The 23,908-nt window shown below is 41.9% G+C and overlaps 2 protein-coding genes across 6 annotated transcripts in view; one reads left to right on the plus strand and one right to left on the minus strand.

The window, feature by feature from the left end:
- Positions 1-1,243, plus strand: part of LOC311132200 (echinoderm microtubule-associated protein-like 6) — a gene marked incomplete at both ends in the record, with an annotated part of 93,791 nt that extends 92,548 nt beyond the window's left edge. For all 5 annotated transcript variants that reach the window (XM_084165423.1, XM_084165424.1, XM_084165422.1 and 2 more), the window contains 2 exons: positions 963-1,063; positions 1,219-1,243. In XM_084165423.1, the coding sequence (XP_084021549.1) occupies positions 963-1,063; positions 1,219-1,243 (126 nt within the window). The remainder of the gene's footprint in view (positions 1-962; positions 1,064-1,218) is intronic.
- A 4,733-nt stretch (positions 1,244-5,976) lies between these two features.
- The window catches only part of LOC311132260 (uncharacterized protein), a 48,086-nt gene continuing 30,154 nt past the window's right edge, over positions 5,977-23,908 (minus strand). Inside the window, exons 5-9 of the mRNA XM_084165493.1 lie at positions 22,690-22,828; positions 21,072-21,141; positions 16,706-16,752; positions 16,480-16,538; positions 5,977-6,950 (exon numbers count right to left, since the gene is read on the minus strand). Of these exons, the coding sequence (XP_084021619.1) occupies positions 6,905-6,950; positions 16,480-16,538; positions 16,706-16,752; positions 21,072-21,141; positions 22,690-22,828 (361 nt within the window). The 3' untranslated portion in view covers positions 5,977-6,904. The remainder of the gene's footprint in view (positions 6,951-16,479; positions 16,539-16,705; positions 16,753-21,071; positions 21,142-22,689; positions 22,829-23,908) is intronic.

The raw sequence follows: 23,908 nt of genomic DNA on the forward strand, positions 1-23,908 counted from the left end.
TCCTCCAAACACGACGAGTTGAGTTTTTACCAAAAAGTTATATTTTGGTTTCATCTGACCATATGACATTCTCCCAATCCTCTTCTGGATCATCCAAATGCACTCTAGCAAACTTCAGACGGGCCTGGACATGTACTGGCTTAAGCAGGGGGACACGTCTGGCACTGCAGGATTTGAGTCCCTGGCGGCGTAGTGTGTTACTGATGGTAGGCTTTGTTACTTTGGTCCCAGCTCTCTGCAGGTCATTCACTAGGTTCCCCCGTGTGGTTCTGGGATTTTTGCTCAACGTTCTTGTGATCATTTTGACCCCACGGGGTGAGATCTTGCATGGAGCCCCAGATCGAGGGAGATTATCAGTGGTCTTGTATGTCTTCCATTTCCTAATAATTGCTCCCACAGTTGATTTCTTCAAACCAATCTGCTTACCTATTGCAGATTCAGTCTTCCCAGCCTGGTGCAGGTCTACAATTTTGTTTCTGGTGTCCTTTGACAGCTCTTTGGTCTTGGCCATAGTGGAGTTTGGAGTGTGACTGTTTGAGGTTGTGGACCGGTGTCTTTTATACTGATAACAAGTTCAAACAGGTGCCATTAATACAGGTAACGAGTGGAGGACAGGGTAGCCTCTTAAAGAAGAAGTTACAGGTCTGTGAGAGCCAGAAATCTTGCTTGTTTGTAGGTGACCAAATACTTATTTTCCACCATAATTTGCAAATACATTCATAAGAAATCCTACAATGTGATTTTCTGGAGAAAAAAAATCTCAATTTGTCTGTCATAGTTGACGTGTACCTATGATGAAAATTACAGGCCTCTCTCATCTTTTTAAGTGGGAGAACTTGCACAATTGGTGGCTGACTAAATACTTCTTTCCCCCACTCTATGTAGTTACTGAATCCATAGAACAGACATTGTTGGCTGTGGCTGCTCCAAATGTTTTGAATACTTATTTTGATCCTCTGCAGGCCAAACACAAGCGTTACTTTGGGCACTCGGCACACGTGACCAACATTCGCTTCTCCTATGATGATAAATATGTGATCAGCACTGGAGGAGATGACTGCAGGTATATAGAGCTTGTGTTACAAGGCTTAAGCACATTAATTACGTTATAGATACTCTACAATGAGTAGAAGCATTAAAAAGTGATTTCAAACAGGTCTGATTCAGAGTTTTGATTTTCTGTTTTACTGACTGCTGTATTGTCTTCCTCTTTTTCAGTGTCTTTGTGTGGAAATGCCTATAAACCAGAGTATTTTCTCCACAACCATGCATCCAGACTCCTTAGCCTAACACAGTAAGTCTTGGATTCTGACAAGAATGCAGCCAGGATCCCAACGCCTCAAGTGTCTGGCTACGGTCAACCTTTTGCCTGACATGCTGCAACTATGTCTCCCCATCCACCTGTGGGGGAGTATGGGGTGCAATACGCTGATCACTGTACTATTAATTCAAGTCTAAGCATAAGGCAGAGCAGGTAGCTCCTTTTCTAACAGGAAATCACTTTGAAGCAGATTTTCTGCCACTAGAAAATGGTAGATTTTCTGGCCTAACAAGAAATTACCATTTGTGTTTACATTCTCATCTACTTTCAATGAAGGACACATGAACAGGTTGCACGCCAGCTATTGATTTATATTTAAACCATTGATAATGGCCGGGATTCGATAAGATTGCGTATTGTCGACAATGCAGCTTTTAAAGGCCTCCTGTAGCTCAGTTGGTAGAGCTTGGCGCTTGTAACGCCAGGGTTGTGGGTTCGATTCCCACGGGGGGCCAGTATGAAATATGTATGCACTCACTAACTGTAAGACGCTCTGGATTAGTCTGCTAAATGACTAAAATGTAAAAAAATGTAAAGGCAATGTTCCCGCTGCAGATGTCAGAGCTCAATCTGAAATTACCTTTAAAACCCTCAAGAGTCTACGCCCTGTCTAAGCCGGGGGGGGGGGGGGGTTATCTAAGATAACATATGGAATTGTTTTAATATGGTCATACCAAGGATTATTTAGCTATTTGATATTGAATTTTAAGGTATCAAAAAACTGATTGGATGAAACATTGAATTTGGCATTACTGCTATTAGCCAATAGAAACACATTGATGAATTTGGCATTACTGCTATTAGCCAATAGAAAAAGCATTGAATAACAGATTCACTACATGGAACAATAGATAGTCCCCCAAAAAATCTAAAGGAAGTTTGTTTTGAGGTGTCTGTGCTATATCTGAGCAATATAAGAAATATTATTTTTTACATGTATTTATCTCCTTATTTTAGGCACTAAACTATCTCCATATATACTTCCATTCACTTTTTAAACTGGTACCGGGTCCTTCAGACGAGTCTTGTGAGCATCCTAAAGCAAAACGGAGAATACCATCGTGAGAGTCTCAGCTTTCCACAGAGGGGTCATATTAGTGTGTAGCCCAAACCGTTCGGACGCTACAGACAGAAGTTGGCAGAAGAGGTTATCCTATAGCAAAACGGAGAACACCATTGTGTTCGTGTTAGTCTCATCTTTCGATAGAGTGATCATAATAGTTTGTATGCCAAACCGTTCGGACGCTACAGACGTTTTCGTTTTGAGAGAAGACAGATTTTCGGGATGTCTCATGGTCTGACAAACACCGCTCTAGCTCTGCCACCTTTCACCGCCGATGCGGAAGGGCAATATCGGCGGATGCGGTGGATTGAGACGCAGCGAAGGCAAAAACACATCTAGTTTAAACAGACAGATTTTTATGGACATTATTTTATGTTAATTAGATTTCCACGGGGCGCTGAAATTGTAGGCTGTGTTAAATGTTGCATTGTCGACAGCGCTCCAAGGATTGAACCCCAGCCAATTTAGAGCAGAAAAATTTGTTTTCACATAATTCATTTGAAAGAGCCTTTTCCATTGTTGAACATAATCAAACTTAAGTGCCTTTATGAATATTTCTACTGGTCTTATATTTTTTTGCAATTTCAGTTGAAATAATTTTGTACACGTCTGGTGCTATTAGATTGTAAAGTTTTACTCATTCAATATGCAGAAAAGGGAATGGCTTTGCTGCTGTTTGTTAATGCATAAAACATCCAAAGTATGATGACATGATGTAACATGACATAGTAAGTTAATAGCTCTAATGAAAATATTTAAATGTTACTCAGTGATCTGACGATCAATTTTCAGCTTGTGAACATTACAAAAATAGTGAGAATTCTTAAATTATTGTGTCAAAATGTTAATGACTTAAATTTTGTGGAATATCTTGGTGAAACATCCTTCTATGTAACCATAGTGAAAATAATATGTTCATATACAGTGAGGGAAAAAAGTATTTGATCCCCTGCTGATTTTGTACATTTGCCCACTGACAAAGACATGATCAGTCTATAATTTTAATGGTAGGTTTATTTGAACAGTGAGAGACAGAATAACAACAAAAATGTTATAAATTGATTTGCATTTTAATGAGGGAAATAAGTATTTGACCCCTCAGCAAAACATGACTTAGTACTTGGTGGCAAAACCCTTGTTGGCAATCAGAGGTCAGACGTTTCTTGTAGTTGGCCACCAGGTTTGCACACATCTCAGGAGGGATTTTGTCCCACTCCTCTTTGCAGATCTTCTCCAAGTCATTAAGGTTTCGAGGCTGACGTTTGGCAACTCGAACCTTCAGCTCCCTCCACAGATTTTCTATGGGATTAAGGTCTGGAGACTGGCTAGGCCTCTCCAGGACCTTAATGTTCTGCTTCTTGAGCCACTCCTTTGTTGCCTTGGCCGTGTGTTTTGGGTCATTGTCATGCTGGAATACCCATCCACGACCCATTTTCAATGCCCTGGCTGAGGGAAGGAGGTTCTCACCCAAGATTTGACGGTACATGGCCCCGTCCATCGTCCCTTTGATGCGGTGAAGTTGTCCTGTCCCCTTAGCAGAAAAACACCCCCAAAGCATAATGTTTCCACCTCCATGTTTGACGGTGGGGATGGTGTTCTTGGGGTCATAGGCAGCATTCCTCCTCCTCCTCCAAACACGGCGAGTTGATGCCAAAGAGCTCGATTTTGGTCTCATCTGACCACACCACTTTTACCCAGTTCTCCTCTGAATCATTCAGATGTTCATTGGCAAACTTCAGACGGGCCTGTATATGTGCTTTCTTGAGCAGGGGGACCTTGCGGGCGCTGCAGGATTTCAGTCCTTCACGGCGTAGTGTGTTACCAATTGTTTTCTTGGTGACATGGTCCCAGCTGCCTTGAGATCATTGACAAGATCCTCCCGTGTAGTTCTGGGCTGATTCCTCACCGTTCTCATGATCATTGCAACTCCACGAGGTGAGATCTTGCATGGAGCCCCAGGCCGAGGGAGATTGAAATTTTTTTGGGTTTCTTCCATTTGCGAATAATCGCACCAACTGTTGTCACCTTCTCACCAAGCTGCTTGCAGCCCATTCCAGCCTTGTGTAGGTCTACAATCTTGTCCCTGACATCCTTGGAGAGCTCTTTGTTCTTGGCCATGGTGGAGAGTTTGGAATCTGATTGATTGATTGCTTGCTTCTGTGGACAGGTGTCTTTTATACAGGTAACAAACTGAGATTAGGAGCACTCCCTTTAAGAGGGTGCTCCTAATCTCAGCTCGTAACCTGTATAAAAGACACCTGGGAGCCAGAAATCTTTCTGATTGAGAGGGGGTCAAATACTTATTTCCCTCATTAAAATGCAAATCAATTTATAAAATTTTTGACATGCATTCTCCTGGATTTTTTTGTTGTTATTCTGTCTCTCACTGTTCAAATAAACCTACCATTAAAATTATAGATTGATAATTTCTTTGTCAGTCGGCAAACGTACAAAATCAGCAGGGGATCAAATACTTTTTTCCCCTCACTGTAGATCTAATAGACTGATGAAGCAATACTGTTTTGTTTGATCAAGATTCGCTTCCAGTAAGGGATTTCATGTGTACTTCAAGGGGTGGCTTTAAGGTGAAGTGAAATTAGACAGTCTAGGAGAGAGATCTCACACCAAAGCTGACTATGCAGTCTTACTCAAGCCCTGGTCATATTTCCATTCTTCTGTGTTCGTCTGCTGTTGAACTCTTAGCCTTGCTGTCTTTAGCCTGTCAATCTCACTAACATTTAGCTAGTAGTGTGGCAGCAATATTGTTACTATGTGCATTCTTTACGAAGTATGGATTCCTGTTCCCAGTTAAGTCTTTGTTCATTTCATTTTTGTACAAGACTGAGATTGTCTAGATATTGTTTCATATTATTGGTATATTGTAAATTAAAATATGCTCAAATGCATGAATTTATTTTTTAATCAAAATTACATCTTTGTGGAGTGAGGCAAGATTATTGTATGAATGACAATCATGGTTGTTTTATACCAATTTATTGTAAGTGATTAATGTGTGACAACGTATATGTACAAACGTTACGTGTATGGAAAGATTAAATGAAAATGTATACCAAATTGTAGTCATTTGTCCACAATGAAAGTTTAATAATTGGACCTCAAATGGTAAACTAAAAAGGTGTGGGTATTACTCAAAAGGTATATTGAGCTTCCCCTCCACAGCTGAACTTTGTAGTGGTTCAGACTTCCAACAGTCATTTCGCTTACGCTTTTACCTTAAGATGAATGCATGGACTAAGTCACTGAATAAGAGCGTCTGCTAAATCTCTCAAATGTACAAAACTTCATTTCAGACTAATAGTTATTTGAGACAATGACAGAATTCTTATACTTCATCAGGTACTGTAAGTATTTACAACGTACTAAAATTCCTAAATGCTATTTGGAACAGCATTGAGTATACAGTGAACTCCTATTTAACAAAAAGGTTAAGAGTGATCTCCTGGCATTTAAAACATGCCCTGGGTAGGAGGAACAAGGGGATGTTTTTAGGCAGAGCTATAGTTTGCAAGTGTATGCTTTATTAATTTTCTAAACCCTCCATCTGGCCTAATGAGAAATAAACATACAGTAATTCATCTAGAAGCTTTATTGTAATTGTTTATATTTCACAATGCATTCCACAAACAGAAGAGTTCATTACAATTGTATGAAGTAACATTCACAATAACTTGCGTAACAAACAATGCTTGAAATTTCCAAGTTACATAATTTTGCAGCTTTAGATATTGGGTCCACAGACAGCATTTCATTTTTTTCGTCTTAAGTTGATGTTTGTAAACGTGTTTAGAGTTTAACTAGGCAGCTGCATGAGGTGAAATGATCATTAAATGTTCTCATTCTAAAGTTCTAAATGTTTCTAGCTAGAAATACTCAGAAGCAAGAAGTGCTATGGAGTAGCGCCCTGCTGGCATTAGAGACAATCGTCAAGCACAATGACATGTTGTGTCAAGCACACTCAAGAGTCACTGGAGAGCTAGATGCTTTGTGAAACTACACAGTCGATCAATAAAACAGTAAAATCACAAACACCACTAACTTAATCATACCAAAAAACGACATGTACTCCGGTTTCCACAAAGGTCTCCCCCTTATAAAAAAGAGCGAGAAAGACGATGCAATTCCAATTGTCTGAACACTGCGTCAAAGAGAACAAATGAACCAGCCCATGGAGCACAATTTCCTTTCAAAATCCATCACTGGTCATGTCCAAGTGCAAGATTAAAATAATGTTTTTATTTTGTACATATTCAAACAAACTAGCATTTTAATCAAGATCGCATGGTACGGTCAAATTAGTTCATCAAAAGGTGGAAATACTTGAGCTGGTGAAAATAAATCTATAGAATACTGATAATCCAGGGTGTTTTTCAGGGAACACAAGGAATTCTGAAATGAAGAGATTGTGAAAATAACAGTGATGCATACCACCTTACACACACCCCCGCCCAGTGCCTCCCACCCTCTCAAAGGACTTCAGGGACTGACCGGCATTTCTTTCTTCAGTCAGCCTTCACACGCTTCAGTCCAGGGACTTTGGCCTGGACCCTGAAAGTGGAAAGAGCCACAGAGCATTAGTCAAACAATGTTTATATGAAGCAAAATAATATAAATAAAAAAATAAAGCGCTCATTGAGTAAAATGACCTTGTATAAACACATCAATTCAACATAGGGCCTACTTTAACATACAAGGGTCAATTGTGTAGACAGCACTGCAGATAATCACACCACCAACAGCTATAAATAAAATTACATAAATACTAATCCAGCCAAATGTTCCTAGAAGATACTACAAACAGTACATAAATACATACAGTGAGAGAAAAAAGTATTTGATCCCCTGCTGATTTTGTAGGTTTGCCAACTGACAAAGACATGATCAGTCTATAATTTTAATGGTAGGTTTATTTGAACAGTGAGACAAAATAACAGCAAAAAAATCCAGAAAAACACATGTCAAAAATGTTATTAATTGATTTGCATTTTAAATGAGGGAAATAAGTATTTGACCCCTCTGCAAAACATGACTTAGTACTTGGTGGCAAAACCCTTGTTGGCAATCACAGAGGTCAGACGTTTCTTGTAGTTGGCCACCAGGTTTGCACACATCTCAGGAGGGATTTTGTCCCACTCCTCTTTGCAGATCTTCTCCAAGTCATTAAGGTTTCGAGGCTGACGTTTGGCAACTCAAACCTTCAGCTCCCTCCACATATTTTCTATGGGATTAAGGTCTGGAGACTGGCTAGGCCACTCCAGGACCTTAATGTGCTTCTTCTTGAGCCACTCCTTTGTTGCCTTGGCCGTGTGTTTTGGGTCATTGTCATGCTGGAATACCCATCCATGACCCATTTTCAATGCCCTGGCTGAGGGAAGGAGGTTCTCATCCAAGATTTGATGGTACATGGCCCTGTCCATCGTCCCTTTGATACGGTGAAGTTGTCCTGTCCCCTTAGCAGAAAAACACCCCCAAAGCATAATGTTTCCACCTCCATGTTTGATGGTGGGGATGGTGTTCTTGGGGTCATAGGCAGCATTCCTCCTCCTCCAAACACGGCAAGTTGAGTTGATGCCAAAGAGCTCCATTTTGGTCTCATCTGACCACAACACTTTCACCCAGTTCTCCTCTGAATCATTCAGATGTTCATTGGCAAACTTCAGACGGGCCTGTATATGTGCTTTCTTGAGCAGGGGGACCTTGCGGGCGCTGCAGGATTTCAGTCCTTCACGGCGTAGTGTGCTACCAATTGTTTTCTTGGGGACTATGGTCCCAGCTGCCTTGAGATCATTGACAAGATCCTCCCGTGTAGTTCTGGGCTGATTCCTCACCGTTCGAATGATCATTGCAACTCCACGAGGTGAGATCTTGCATGGAGCCCCAGGCCGAGGGAGATTGACAGTTATTTTGAGTTTCTTCCATTTGCGAATAATCACACCAACTGTTGTCACCTTCTCACCAAGCTGCTTGGCGATGGTCTTGTAGCCCATTCCAGCCTTGTAGGTCTACAATCTTGTCCCTGATATCCTTGGAGTGCTCTTTGGTCTTGGTCATGGTGGAGAGTTTGGAATCGGATTGATTGATTGCTTCTGTGGACAGGTGTCTTTTATACAGGTAACAAGCTGAGAATAGGAGCACTCCCTTTAAGAGTGTGCTCCTAATCTCAGCTCGTTACCTGTATAAAAGACACCTGGGAGCCAGAAATCTTTCTGATTGAATGGGGGTCAAATACTTATTTCCCTCATTAAAATGCTAATCAATTTATAACATTTTTGACATGCGTTTTTCTGGATTTTATTGTTGTTATTCTGTCTCTCACTGTTCAAATAAACCTACCATTAAAATTATAGACTGATAATTTCTTTGTCAGTAGGCAAACGTACAAAATAAGCAGGGGATCAAATACTTTTTTTCCCCTCACTGTATATAAAGTGTTTAGGTAGGTCGTTTCCCACGGGGGACCAGAATGAAAAAATTTATGCACTCACTAACTAAGTCGCTCTGGATAAGAGCATCTGCTAAATGACTAAAATGTAGGTAATTACATTCTGGTTCTGAATGAAAATTCATTCTGAATACAAGGGGTGGGTTATACCTTGTGATAAACTAATCAAGGGGGAGATAATTAACACGTAAACACTGTTCAGAGTACTTCGGTCAGGTGGAATACTTGCTGTACGCATGTCTCATTTGTGTAAAATATCTATAATACAATTGAATTCTTGCAGAACCTTTTCATGGTAAAATTATGCAATATGTCAGATTAACATAAAAATGTGGATAAAATGTTTAAATCAGTGGTATAACATGGAGGGATTTCATTAATTTGTCATAAATTAGAGATTCACTTTTTTCCCAACTATTAGATAATTTCCTTGTTTTGTTGCCACAGGATTTCAAACGATCAAGTCGGATTAGTCGGCTATACAGTGCATTTGGACGGTATTCAGACCTTCCCCTTTTCCACATTTTGTTACATTTATGTTGTTCCTCAATCTACATACAATACCCCATAATGACAAAGCGAAAACAGGTTTAGAAATTTTCCAAATGTATCATTAAAAAAACAAATACCTTATTTACATAAGTATTCAGACTTTGCCATGAGACTTGAAATTTAGCTCAAGTGCATCCTGTTTCTATTGATCATCCTTGAGATGTTTCTACAACTTGGAGTCCACCTGTGGTACATTCAATTGATTGGACATGATTTAGAAAGGCACACACCTGTCTATATAAGGTCCCACAGTTGACAGTGCATGTCAGAGCAAAACCAAGCCATGAGGTCAAAGGAATTGTCCGTAGAGCTCCAAGACAGGATTGTGTCGAGGCACAGATCTGGGGAAGACTACCAAAAAACATCTGCAGCATTGAAGGGGCAAGAACACGTCGGCCTCCATCATTCTTAAATTGAAGAAGTTTGGAACCACCAAGACTCTTCCTAGAGCTGGCCGCCCGGCGGAAGGGCCTTGGTCAGGGAGGTGACCAAGAACCCGATGGTCACTCTGACAGAGCTCCAGAGCTGCTCTGCGGAGATGTGAGAACCTTCCAGAAGCACAACCATCCCTGCAGCACTCCACCAATCAAGCCTTTATGGTAGAGTGGCCAGACGGAAGCCAATCCTCAGTAAAAGGCACATGACAGTCCGCTTAGAGTCTGCCAAAAGGAACCTAAAGGACTCTCAGACCATGAGATTCTCTGGTCTGATGAAACCAAAATTCAACTCTTTGGCCTAAATACCAAGCGTCACGTCTGGAGGAAACCTGGCACCATCCCTACGCTGAAGCATGACTTTGGCAGCATCATGCTGTGTGGCTCTTTTTCAGCAGCAGGGACTGGGAGACTAGTCAGAATCGAGGGAAAGATGAACGGCGCGACTTGAGGCGTGACTACAGACCCGGGTTCGATCCCAGGCTGTGTCGCAGCCGGCCGTGACTGGGAGAACCATGAGGCGGCGCACAATTGGCCCAACGTCGTCCAGGTTAGGGGAGAGTTTGGCCGGCCGGGATGTCCTTGTCCCATCGCGCTCTAGCGACTTGAGTCTTCCCCCTCTCCATGCCGCTTTCCACACAGACCTAGCCGCGCACCCATCACACTCAAGGAGTGCAGTTGTTGCGTGACCACTAGAGGCGTTCAGCCTGCCTTATCAATGCAGCACATGCAACAAGATGTTGACTACAACGATGCAGTTTGTAGTTAGCAAATTTAGCTAGCTAATACAGCCTGATATCAGTGAATGTGTAGGCCTAAATCTCCAAAGACGACTAGGCAAAGCATGAATATGTTAGCGAGCTACATGGATTAGCTAAGAGAAAACATTTAACATGGCTCTCTCGGGATATTCTGTCGAAATCGGTCCAGCCAGATGGGTTCGCAGTTCATCGCGCAGACAGAAATAAATATCCCTCCGGGAAGCAGAAGGGCAGAGGTGTGTGTTTCATGATAAACTACTCATGGTGTGATTGTGATAACATACAGAAACCTTTTGCTCACCCGACCTAGAATACCTCAATCAAATGCAGACCGTATTATCTCCCAAGATAATTTTATTTGGTTATAGTCACGGCCGTGTATATCCCCCATCAAGCTGATACCACGACGGCCCTCAAAGAACTTCACTGGACTTTATGCAAACTGGAAAGCCGGGGATTTTTAACAAAGCAAATTTGAGGACTAGGCTGCCGAAGTTCTATCAACATATGGACTGTTGTACATGGGCTGCTAAAATTCTTGACAATTGCTATTCGAACTTCCGGGATGGTTATAAGGCCCTCCCCCGCCCTACATTCAGCAAATCTGACCACGACTCCAATTTGCTCCTCCCTTCCTATAGGCAGAAACTCAAACAGGAAGTACCCGTGCTAAGGACAATCCAATGCTGGTCTGACCAATCGGAATCCATGCTTCAAGATTGTTTTGATCACGCGGACTGGGATATGTTCAGGGTAGCTTGCGAAAATAAATTTGGACAAATACACTGAAACTGTGACTGAGTTTATCAGGAAGTGTATAGGAAATGTTGTGCTCACTGTGACTATTAAAACCCACCCTAACCAGAAACCGTGGATAGATGGCAGCATACGCGCAAAACTGAAAGCGCGAACCACCGCATTTAACCATGGCAAGGTGACTGGGAATATGGCAGAATACAAACAGTGTAGCTACGCACTCCGCAAGGCAATTAAAACAGGCAAAACGTCAGTATAGAGAAAGTCGCAATTAAACTGCTCAGACAGGAGACCTTTGTGGCAGGGTCTACAGACAAACGACGACTACAAAAGGAAAACCAGCCACGTCGCCGACGTCTTGCTTCCAGACAAGCTAAACACCTTCACCCGCTTTGAGGATAACACAGTGCCACCGACGTGAGTAAGACATTTAAGCATCCCTAGCCGCGTCTTCAGAGCATGCGCAGACCAGCTGGCTGGTGTTTACGGACATATTAAATCACTCCCTATCCCAGTCTGCTGTCCCCACATGCTTCAAGTTGGCCACTATTGTTCCTGTACCCAAGAAAGCAAAGGTAACTGAACTAAATGACTATCGCCCCATAGCACTCACCTCTGTCATCATGAAGTGCTTTGAGAGACTAGTCAAGGATCATATCGCCTCTACCTTACCGGTCACCCTAGACCCACTACAATTTGCTTACCGCCCCAATAGATGCAATCGCCATCACACTGCCCTATCCCATCTGGACAAGAGGAATACCTATGTAAGAATGCTGTTCATTGACTATAGCTCAGCATTCAACACCATAGTACCCTCCAAGCTCATCATTAAGCTTGAGGCCCCGTGTCTGAACCCGCCCTGTGCAACTGGTCCTGTACTTCCTGACAGGCCGCCCCCAGGTGGTGAAGGTAGGAAACAACATCTCAATTTTGCTGATCCTCAACACTGGGGCCCCTCAAGGGTGCGTGCTCAGCCCCCTCCTGTACTCCCTGTTCACCCATGACTGCGTGGCCAAGCACGCCTCCAACTCAATCATCAAGTTTCCAGACGACACAACAGTAGTAGGCTTAATTACCAACAATGACGAGACAGCCTACAGGGAGGTGGTGAGGGCTCTGGGAGTGTGGTGCCAGGAAAATAACCTCACTCAACGTCAACAAAAAGTAGATGATTGTGGACTTCAGGAAACAGCAGAGGGTGCACCCCCCATCCACATCGACGGGACCGCAGTGGAGACGGTGGAAAGCTTGAAGTTCCTTGGCGTACACATCACTGAGAAACTGAAATGGTCCACCCACACAGACAGTGGTGAAGAACAGAGCCTCTTCAATCTCAGGAGGCTGAAGAAATTTGACTTGGCACCTAAAACTTTTACAGATGCACAATTGAGAGCATCCTGTCGGGCTGTATCACCGCCTGGTACGGCAACGGCACTGCCCGCAACAGCAGGGCTGTACAGAGGGCGGTGCGGTCAGCCGAACACATTACCGGGGGCAAACTACCCGCCCTCCAGGACACCTACAGCACTCGATGTCACAGGAAGCCCAAAAAGATCATCAAGGACATCAACCACCCGAGCCACTGCCTGTTCACCCTGCCATCATCCAGAAGGCGAGGTCAGTACAGGTGCATCAAAGCTGGGACCGAGAGAATGAAAAACAGCTTCTATCTCAAGGCCATCAGACTGTTAAATAGCCATCACTAGCACATTAGAGACTGCTGCTGCCTATTGAAAATCACTGGCCACTTTAAGAAATTGAACACTAGTCACTTTAATAATGTTTACATATCTTGCATTACTCATCTCATATGTATATACTGTATCTTAGTCCATGCCGCTCTGTCATTGCTCGTCCATATATGTATTCTTAATTCCATTCCTTACTTAGATTTGTGTGTATTGGGTATGTTGAGAAATTGTTAGATATTACTTGTTAGATATTACACTGCACTGTCGGAGAAGCACAAGCATTTCGCTACACCGGCAATAACATCTGCTAAACACGTGTATGTGACAAATAAAATGTAATTTGAAGATTAGGGCCCCCTAGGAAACACTGACCAACACTTTGGTTCCTACCCTGTCACAATAACTTCTCCCTGGCTTTTTAATTCGTTGTCCTGTCAAACACTATTCAAAGAAGTGTTGCACGGTATACCGAAACTTGAGTACTTTTTAGATTCTAGAACAAAGTGGTTCAGTACTAGAAGGTTACTTTCAGTACTTCTGTCAAATGTGTCTTAGGTAGTCTACTGATTGAGAAAGGATCAAGTCTATCAGCGCAGCCGATGTCCCCTTACTAAGAGCAAGCACACCATGCCCATCCAGCTTGTCAAATTTCCATCAAAAGTAGATTTTTGCATTTTAGCTAACCTTTACTATCCCAACCTGCCACGTTTATTCTCCCAACCTGCTGCGTAATTTCTCCTAAACCTGCTATGAAAAGTATATTCTTAAACAAGCTGGGTCCCTTCTAGCCATAACCCAAACTTTCTCTGTGCCTGCTCCACTTACTCATTGCTAGCTCTAGCCTGTCCTGACAAACCACTGCACTCACTAGGAGTCTGGGCTGCAACACCACTCATGCTGCACAGAAGTTAACACACTTGAATAATGAAACACGGCATTTAGAAATTTTGAAACTTAAAATTACTATTCGCAAAATAATGTCCATTACAGGTTAGAACACTTTACAATGCAAGAAGATACCGGTAGTACCTTGTTTGTGATCATATGCAAATCATAACGCAACATATTGCCGATTTCAAAGCAGATCGTCACCAAAAACTAATTCACTTAGTCTACCCCGCCTCACATCTCTAATAGTCAAGATATTTCTTCGAGCGGTGTGTGTAAATGATGTCATTGGTCTTAAAGAGACAACATATACTTTTATAAAAGACTAATGATGTTCTACGCAAATGTTGATGAGTATAATAAAAGTTCCAAATGGAACGGAATTTTTTTTTATCTGTAGCCCCATGAAATCAGTCAAGCTCAATAACTCAATGCATGCACACCCTCCTATTGAATATACATTCATCTGTATTGTGAATAGGCCTAGGCTACATTGATTTACCCAGTTTATCAATAGAGATTTACCATTCAAATAAATTATCATTGTTATATAGATTGTTTTTTACAAGTCAAATTGATTGTATGATTGTATAATGGATTCATTAATGCATACATTAAAATCAAAAACGTCAAAATGTAATCATATTGAACTTTAAAAGACCTGTATGGATCAAGTGCCCTTCTGTGATTTGGCTAATACACCTTTTTTTGCAGTGGTCTTGTTTTGGTATCGAGTACAGTGACTCTAAACCTGGTATCAGTATCGAAGTAAATTCTGATATCGTGATTCCAACACTTCACCCAAGTGTTTTGATCTAAATTCTTTTTTTTTTAAATAAAGCTGCGGGGGGGAGTTTAATTGAACAGTATAAAACAATCAGAATGGAGGAAGACCATTGAAATCACTATAGCCTCCCTACTGTCACTTTATTTTACTGTATATATAGCCTCCCTACTGTCACTTTATTTTACTTCTGCTCTTTTTTTCTCAACACTTTTTTTGTTGTTGTTTATTCTTACTTTTTTTGTTTAAAATAAATGCACTGTTGGTTAAGGGCTGTAAGTAAGCATTTCACTGCAATGTCTGCACCTGTTGTATTCAGCGCATGTGACCAATAAAATTTGATTTGATACCCTAGGGTCATGAACTATTCAAAGCAAATTCATAAATTTACAGAACGGGACCGCCAAGTGCTGAAGTGCGTAAAAATCGTCTGTCCTCAGTTGAAACACTCACTACCAAGTTCCAAACCGCCTCTGGAAGCAATGTTAGCACAATAACTGTTCGTAGGGAGCTTCATGAAATGGGTTTCGATGGCCAAGCAGCAGCACACAAGCCTAAGATCACCATGTGAAATGCCAAGCGTCGGCTGGAGTGGTGTAAAGCTCGCTGCCATTGGACAAGTGGAAACGGGTTCTTTGGAGTGATGAATCACTCTTCACTATCTGGCAGTCCGACAGACAAATCTGGGTTTGGCGGATGCCAGAACGCTACCTGCCCAAATGCATAGTGCCAACTGTAAAGTTTGGTGGAGGAATAATGGTCTGGGGCTGTTTTTCATGGTTCAGTCTAGGCCCCTTACTTCCAGTGAAGGGAAATCTTAACGTTACAGCATACAATGACATTCTAGATGATTCTGTGCTTCCAACTTTGTCAACAGTTTGAGGAAGGCCCTTTCCTGTTTCAGCATGACAATGGCCCCGTGCACAACGCAAGGTCCATACAGAAATGGTTTGTCAAGATCAGTGCAGAAGAACATGACTGGCCTGCACAGAGCCCTGACCTCAACCCCATCAAACACCTTTGGGATGAATTGAAACGCTGACTGCGAGCCAGGCCTAATCGTCCAACATCAGTGCCCGAACTCACTAATGCTTGTGGCTGAATGGAATCAAGTCCCCGCAGCAATGTTGCAACATCTAGTGGAAAGCCTTCCCAGAAGAGTGGAGGCTGTTATAGTAGCAACGGGGGGACCAACTCCATATCAATGCCCATGATTTTGGAATGAGATGTTCCACAAGCAGGTGTCCACATACTTTTGGTCATGTGTGCTTTTAATATAAAAAGGCAAAATGTCTAGTCACATTCTTCTTCCATACATACTTTCAATATTTGGAAGATGCATATTTCGCTCATTACATCAACGCCAAGATATTTCAATTTCATCCACCACAATTTACTTACTTTTCAAACACCTTTTTGGGACTCGACAAACACACGATAACATATGCACTATACACACACGTACACATGGATTGTGTTATAGATATGTGGTATTAGAGGCCTGAGGAAACACACTTAATATGTTGTGAAATCTGTATGAATTTATTGTAATGTTTTTTAAATGTATAACTGCCTTACTTTTGCTGGACCCCAGGAAGAGTAGCTGCTGCCTTCGCAGGAATGAATGGGGATCCATAATAAACACAAATACCTGGTTGTTGAAAGAACGTTTTTTGGATACCTACTTCCTATACTTGGAAGACATTTTATCTTCTCATTACGACACTGCCAAGATATTTAAATGTTGTCAACCAGTATTTACTTACGTTGCAATAATGTCTTTGACCTGCTTGTTGGCCATCCCCACATAATGATCAATCTGTACCTAAAATACACAAAATCATTCTAGTGAAACACTTAGGCACAATATTAAAACTCACACTTGGCTTTGAAGTCAACTGATCATGATTTCAGTAGAGGTGTGAATATTCTATGATACCTTCGTCAGATCAACATATTTTCATACATTTATCAGCAAATAACAGCTCATACCTGGTACTTCTCATAGATGATGGGGAAGCTGAACATTCCAACCAGACCTGGAGAGAGAGAGGGGGAGGGTGTCAGACTTTAATAATAGGTTTCAGATTGACACCTCTGTCAGTCAGCCACTACGTCCGTATACAGACCAAAGTATGTGAGCAGAGCGGCGCTGGAGTGTGCCCGATTTGACTGGAGCATGGAGCGAGATTCCCAAAGGCTGGAGCGTCGGCCTTCTCGCCCGCTCCAATTTCACTCCAGTAGTGCTCACTTTATAAGGTCAGGGCATGCCCAGCATGCATTTGTAGTCTACTTGTGTGCTGCTGTAGCCCCTTGCTTTTGCTATTGTCATGTTCGCAAAATATTTTCATAAACATAACCTGATAAAACACATGGGTGCTAAATCAAGGTGACTTACAAAAGATGAGGACCAAGAGCAAGAGAGGGAGTGCAGTGATTTAGTGTCAACACCTAAAGAATCATTGTGGAATCTGAAAAGACACGTATCCCGAAAGCATTATTGTACACTTACTACAGTGCCTTAGGAAAGTATTCAGACCCCTTGACTTCTTCCACTTTGTTAGATTACAGCCTTATAATAAAATTGATAAAATTGTTTTTTCCCCCATCAATCTACACACAATACCCCATAATGACGAAGCAAAAACATGACTTTAGAAACGTTTGCTAATTTATTAAAAATAAAAGAAATAACATTTACATAAGTATTCAGACCCTTTACAATTACAGCCTCAAGTCTTCTTGGGTATGACGCTAAAAGCTTGGCACACCTGTATTTGGGGAGTTTCTCCCATTCTTCTCTGCAGATCATCTCAAGCTCTGTCAGGTTGGATGGGGAGCGTTGCTGCACAACTATTTTCAGGTCTCTCCAGAGATGTTAGATCGGGTTCAAGTCCAGGCTCTGGCTGGGCCACTCAAGGACATTCAGAGACTTGTCCCGAAGCCACTCCTGCGTTGTCTTGGCTGTGAGCTTAGGGTCGTTGTCCTGTTGGAAGGTGAACCTTAACCCCAGTCTGAGGTCCTGAGCGCTCTGGAGCAGGTTTTCATCAAGGATCTCTCTGTACTTTGCTCCGTTAATCTTTCCCTTGATCCTGACTAGTCTCCCAGTCCCTGCCCCACAGCATGATGCTGCCACCACCACCATGCTTCACCGTAGGGATGGTGCCAGGTTTCCTCTAGAAGTGAAGCTTGGCATTCAGGCCAAAGAGTTCAATCTTGGTTTCATCAAACCAGAGAATCTTGTTTCTCATGGTCTGACAGTCTTTAGGTGCCTTTTGGCAAACAGCAAGCGGGCTGTCATGTGCCTTTTACTGAGGAGTGGCTTCCGTCTGGCCACTCTACCATAAAAGGCTTGATTGGAGTACTGCAGAGATCGTTATCCTTCTGGTAGGTTCTCCCATCTCCACAGAGGAACTCTGGAGCTCCAGAGTGACCATCGGTTACAATTGAGTTTTTAAAAAATGTGTAATAGATTTACAAAAATCTATAGAAACCTGTTTTCAATGTCATTATCAGGTATTGTGTGTAGATTGCTCAGGATTTTTTTATTTCTTTTTTCATCCATTTGAGAATAAGGCAGTAACGTAACAAAATGTGGAAACAGTCAAGGGGTCTGAATACTTTCCGAAGGCACTATGTGCACATGCTAAAAGAAAGGAAAAAGAGGTGGGTAGATAACTGTCAATGAAGCATTTATAAAAATAAAAAATCAGATCTCTTAAAAAACGTTTTGTTCATTTGTGTTCTATTATTTTGGCCCAATAGGCCTGCCATATTCCCACATTCAAGGAGCATTCCGTTTTGATTGGGTTATTTTGCCTAATAACCTTTAGGCCTACCTATTTAAAAACACACACAGTTGAAGTCGGAAGTTTACATACACCTTACCCAAATACATTTAAAATCAGTTTCACAATTACTGACATTTAATCCTAGTAAATATTCCCAGTCTTAGGTCAGTTGGGATCACCACTTTATTTTAAGAATGTGAAATGTCAGAATAATAGTAGAGTGATTTATTTCAGCTTTTATTTCTTTCATCACATTCCCAGTGGGTCAGAAGTTTACATACACGCAATTAGTATTTAGTAGCATTGCCTTTAAATTGTTTAACTTGGGTCAAACATTTCGGGTAGCCTTCCACAAGCTTTCCACAATAAGTTGGGTGAATTTTGGCCCATTCCTCCTGACAGAGCTGGTGTAACTGAGTCAGGTTTGTAGGCCTCCTTGCTCGCACACGCTTTTTCAGTCCTGCTCACAAATTTTCTATAGGATTGAGGTCAGGGCTTTGTAATGGCAACTCCAATACCTTGACCTTGATGTCCTTAAACCATTTTGCCACAACTTTGGAAGTATGCTTGGGGTCCATTGTCCATTTGGAAGACCCATTTGCGACCAAGCTTTAACTTCCTGACTGATGTCTTGAAATGTTGCATCAATATATCCACATAATTTTCCTTCCTCATGATGCCATCTATTTTGTAAAGTGCACCATTCCCTCCTGCAGCAAAGCACCCCCACAGCATGATGCTGCCACCCCTGTGCTTCACGGTTGGGATGGTGTTCTTCGGCTTGCAAGTAACCCCCTTTTTCCTCCAAACATAACGATGGTCATTATATTTGTGTTTCTTCAGACCAGAGGACATTTCTCCAAAAAGTACGATCTTTGTCCCCATGTGCAGTTGCAAACCGTAGTCTGGCTTTTTTATGGCGGTTTTGGAGCAGTGGCTTCTTCCTTGCTGAGCCGCCTTTCAGGTTATGTCGATATAGGACTCGTTTTACTGTGGATATAGATAGATACTTTTGTACCTGTTTCCTCCAGCATCTTCACAAGGCCCTTTGCTGTTGTTCTGGGATTGATTTATTTAGAATTCAAGGCACACTTAACCAGCATGGCTACCACAGCATTCTGCATTGACACACCATCCCATCTGGTTTGGGCTTAGTGGGACTATAATTTGTTTTTCAAAAGGGCAATAGCCCTTACACAGCGTGGAGGTGTGTTGGGTCATTTGACCAAGAAGGAGAGTGGTGGAGTGCTGCATCAGATGACCTGGCCTCCACAATCCCCCAACCTCAACCCTATTGAGATGGTTTGTGATGAGTCGGACCACAGAGTAAAGGAAAAGCAGCCAACAAGTGCTCAGCATGTGGGAACTCCTTCAAGACTGTTGGAAAAGCATTCCAGGTGAAGCTGGTTGACATAATGCCAAGAGTGTGCAAAACTGTCATCAAGGCAAAGGGTGGCTATTTGAAGAATCTCAAATATAAAATATATTTTGATTTGTTTAACACTTTTTTCGGTTACTACATGATTCCATGTGTGTTATTTCATAGTTTTGATGTCTTCACTATTATTCTACAATGTAGAAAATAGTAAAAAAGAAAAGAAACACCCTTGAATGAGTAGGTGTTCTTAACTGTTGACTGGTGGTATGTATGTATGTATGTATGTATGTATGTATGTATGTATGTATAAAAACATCTCTGCCCAGCCAGGCAAGAGTGGCCAAAAGGGTGTTTAGCATCCCCATGGCTCTGCAAGTGTGGAGAGGATATTCTCCACTGCTGGTCTGCTCTCCAGGCACCATCGAATGAGCCTGAAGCCACAGACTGGCTAAACCTGTGTTCCTAAAAACTAATTCAAAAGGCACCAAGTCATTTTTCGTTTAATTTGTATTTAATTTTAAGTAAATCACAGCCTATATGCGCAATTTATTGACTATAATTATTTAATACAATGAAAATGTGTAGCACTCGCAAATGTTTCACAATGTACTTCTTTGTAGGCTTAAGCCTTAAAATAATAACCTAAATAAATCATTTTCATTCCTTCTTAGGCTCCCTGTCTGGCTCCTGACCTATTTAGAGTTTTCATATGATGTTTAATATGACATGTAGCCTATTTGAATGTTTACCTTCTCATGTTTATTCAAATACTTATAGTTTGGTTTCAATACTTCAAAACCAAATGGTAGGTTCAGGTAGTCACAAAAATAGATGAGTGTTGGTTAAATTGTGATTTTAATGAATGGAGCGAATTTGGAACAGCAGTTTTTTTCCCCTGTGAGCTCAGAAAGGTTTTTAGTGGAGCGGTTGGTAAGGACATGGAGCTCCGGAGTGGTGCGCAAGCACCGCTCCATGAGCGATGAGCGGGATTTCCAACCGCTCAAATGCTCTCAGACTCTCACACGGTATCCTGAAATAAAGCCAGCTTAGGGCTGTTCCTGATAGTATTACAGAGATAATCACAAGATGCTGCTTCCCTATGCTGACTAGGCACCATAGTAACAAAGCAATGTCACAAAAAGCCTTTATGCATAAGTTTCCAATGATCAACTTTAAAAAAGTATCCTACCTAGAATAAGGAGTGTGAGTCCGTTGAACAAGGCACCAACATAGGTGAGAATCCACATCAACACAGCAAACTGGATGGGAGAAGAATGACAGGTTTTATTTCAGTGTGTTCAAAACACTAGGCCTATTCATTGGTTGCATGTTTCGTCACAATATTGTTTGAACGTTCGTTTTAAGACAGATTACCAGCTGACCATTCTACTCAATAAAGTCTCAATTGGTGCTAATGAAGATTATCTTAAGTGCATTACTGTGGCTTGGAAATACAATGACATTTCAAAATGAGGCAAATAATTAGTAGGACAAGCTTTTGTAATCATTGTGATGTCTCCAGATTGACTTTAGATGCAGTTTAACTTTAGCTAGCTAAGATTGAGGGGAGAGCACTGACATTTTAGCTAGCTAACGTTAGCATTGCTAGCCATTTCTGACAAACTTTGCTAGCTCATGGCAACATTGCCATCTCTAACGTAAACTTAACTTTGCCATCATGATGTCGTCTTCTACAAATTATTAGTCTACTTCAACAATGTCATTGTATTTACAGGCCAATAGCGTAGATTTGACGAAACAGGCATTAACCATCCGTCAGACATCAATATGCTGTGGCATCTGTAGAACGTTGATAACAATGGCAACAACGCGAACGAGTGACGGAGGTGCAACCATGAAGAGGCCATCTTTCCATATATTGATTAGCAAAGCCATTATATGACAAATTCACTCAAAATGTTGCATATTCATTCCTACGGAGCTTAGGTATGTTTACATGTTAGGCACTCCGCAGTTGTAATCCAAGATCACATGCATCCTTATACGGTGATATTCAAGGTGGACAGACACACTTAAAATGATCAACTAGTAAACTGAGAATCTGACCTGGAATCAAAATATCAACAAGCATTTATAGCCTTGTCCCAAATGTATAAATAAGGCCGTGGTGTAGCCAAAGGGATTTGGTTTATTTACAACATTTGGCAGAAGTTCACCAGGTCACACTTTCAATCTGCCCACAGGGTACAGACTAAATAGATGACACTCTTGATGAACCTTAAGAATCCTAAATCAATGTAGCTGATGGCTCTTGAATGGACAGAGGTCTAATTTACTGTACCCTCTAACAAAGAGGCCGGGCTAGAACCATAGCTACCCCCACCCACAGAGGGAGGGGAGAGAGAGGAGCCATAGCATGCTGGGAGGAGGGGTCTGGAGTGGCCTTAGCAGTGGACAGGGCAAGGGTTGAACTGGAAGGTGTTGACAGACATGTAGAAACCTCATAGCTCTCAACAGCTGCTCTTCTCTACAAGGCTGTTTCCCCCTTAAGACACTGAGGGTCACCTACTTCTGCCTGACTGTACATGGACAAAATGAAAGGAAAAGCTCAAACTCACTCATTTTACATGTGAACGCAACCATAGATTTAAGGGCAAAATGTTTTCAGTAGCTATTAGGGGGTTGAACATGAACATTCCCATAAGGTTAACAATCAAATTCCCCTTTGACTAAGTAATAGCAACCAGAAAAAATAAAATTAATACCAAAATATGTAGCAATCACCATATTTCCATGCAGGAGGCTGGCCTACATGCTTAAATATTCAGTTGCATTTGCATTCTTACCTTGAGGGAATCCACCAGGTCTTCAACTAGGAAGAGGCGACGCAGCTCTATGACTGTAGTGTTGAACCGTGCCAGAGCGCAGTCGCTGTACTTATGGACAGTTTCCTCTGACAGACCCACATCTTGATCCAGGTACAGCCTGCAACACCACAACAAAACATGAGCTGGGCCTACGTATATTGCAAGACAAATCCTGAATGTAAACATGGCGTCTTTACATTCAATGAGTTTACACACTTCATATGTATACTGTAATCTAGTCAAGGCTCATCCTAAACTACTGCTGTACACACCTTTTCTATTCAGCGTCCACACATAATCATTCATATATATATACAGTGGGGAGAACAAGTATTTGATACACTGCCGATTTTGCAGGTTTTCCTACTTACAAAGCATGTAGAGGTCTGTAATTTTTATCATAGGTACACTTCAACTGTGAGAGACGGAATCAAAAACAAAAATCCAGAAAATCACATTGTATGATTTTTAAGTAATTAATTAGCATTTTATTGCATGACATAAGTATTTGATCACCTACCAACCAGTAAGAATTCCGGCTCTCACAGACCTGTTAGTTTTTCTTTAAGAAGCCCTCCTGTTCTCCACTCATTACCTGTATTAACTGCACCTGTTTGAACTCATTACCTGTATAAAAGACACCTGTCCACACAATCAAACAGACTCCAACCTCTCTACAATGGCCAAGACCAGAGAGCTGTGTAAGGATATCAGGGATAAAATTGTAGACATGCACAAGGCTGGGATGGGCTACAGGACAATAGGCAAGCAGCTTGGTGAGAAGGCAACAACTGTTGGCGCAATTATTAGAAAATGGAAGAAGTTCAAGATGACGGTCAATCACCCTCGGTCTGGGGCTCCATGCAAGAGCTCACCTCGTGGGGCATCAATGATCATGAGGAAGGTGAGGGATCAGCCCAGAACTACACAGCAGGACCTGGTCAATGACCTGAAGAGAGCTGTGACCACAGTCTCAAAGAAAACCATTAGTAACACACTATGCCGTCATGGATTAAAATCCTGCAGCGCACGCAAGGTCCCCCTGCTCAAGCCAGCGCATGTCCAGGCCCGTCTGAAGTTTGCCAATGACCATCTGGATGATCCAGAGGAGGAATGGGAGAAGGTCATGTGGTCTGATGAGACAAAAATAGAGGTTTTTGGTCTAAACTCCACTCGCCGTGTTTGGAGGAAGAAGGAT

The sequence above is a fragment of the Coregonus lavaretus genome (genome assembly GCF_964263955.1).
Source record: "Coregonus lavaretus genome assembly, chromosome: 1".
Taxonomy (NCBI): domain Eukaryota; kingdom Metazoa; phylum Chordata; class Actinopteri; order Salmoniformes; family Salmonidae; genus Coregonus; species Coregonus lavaretus.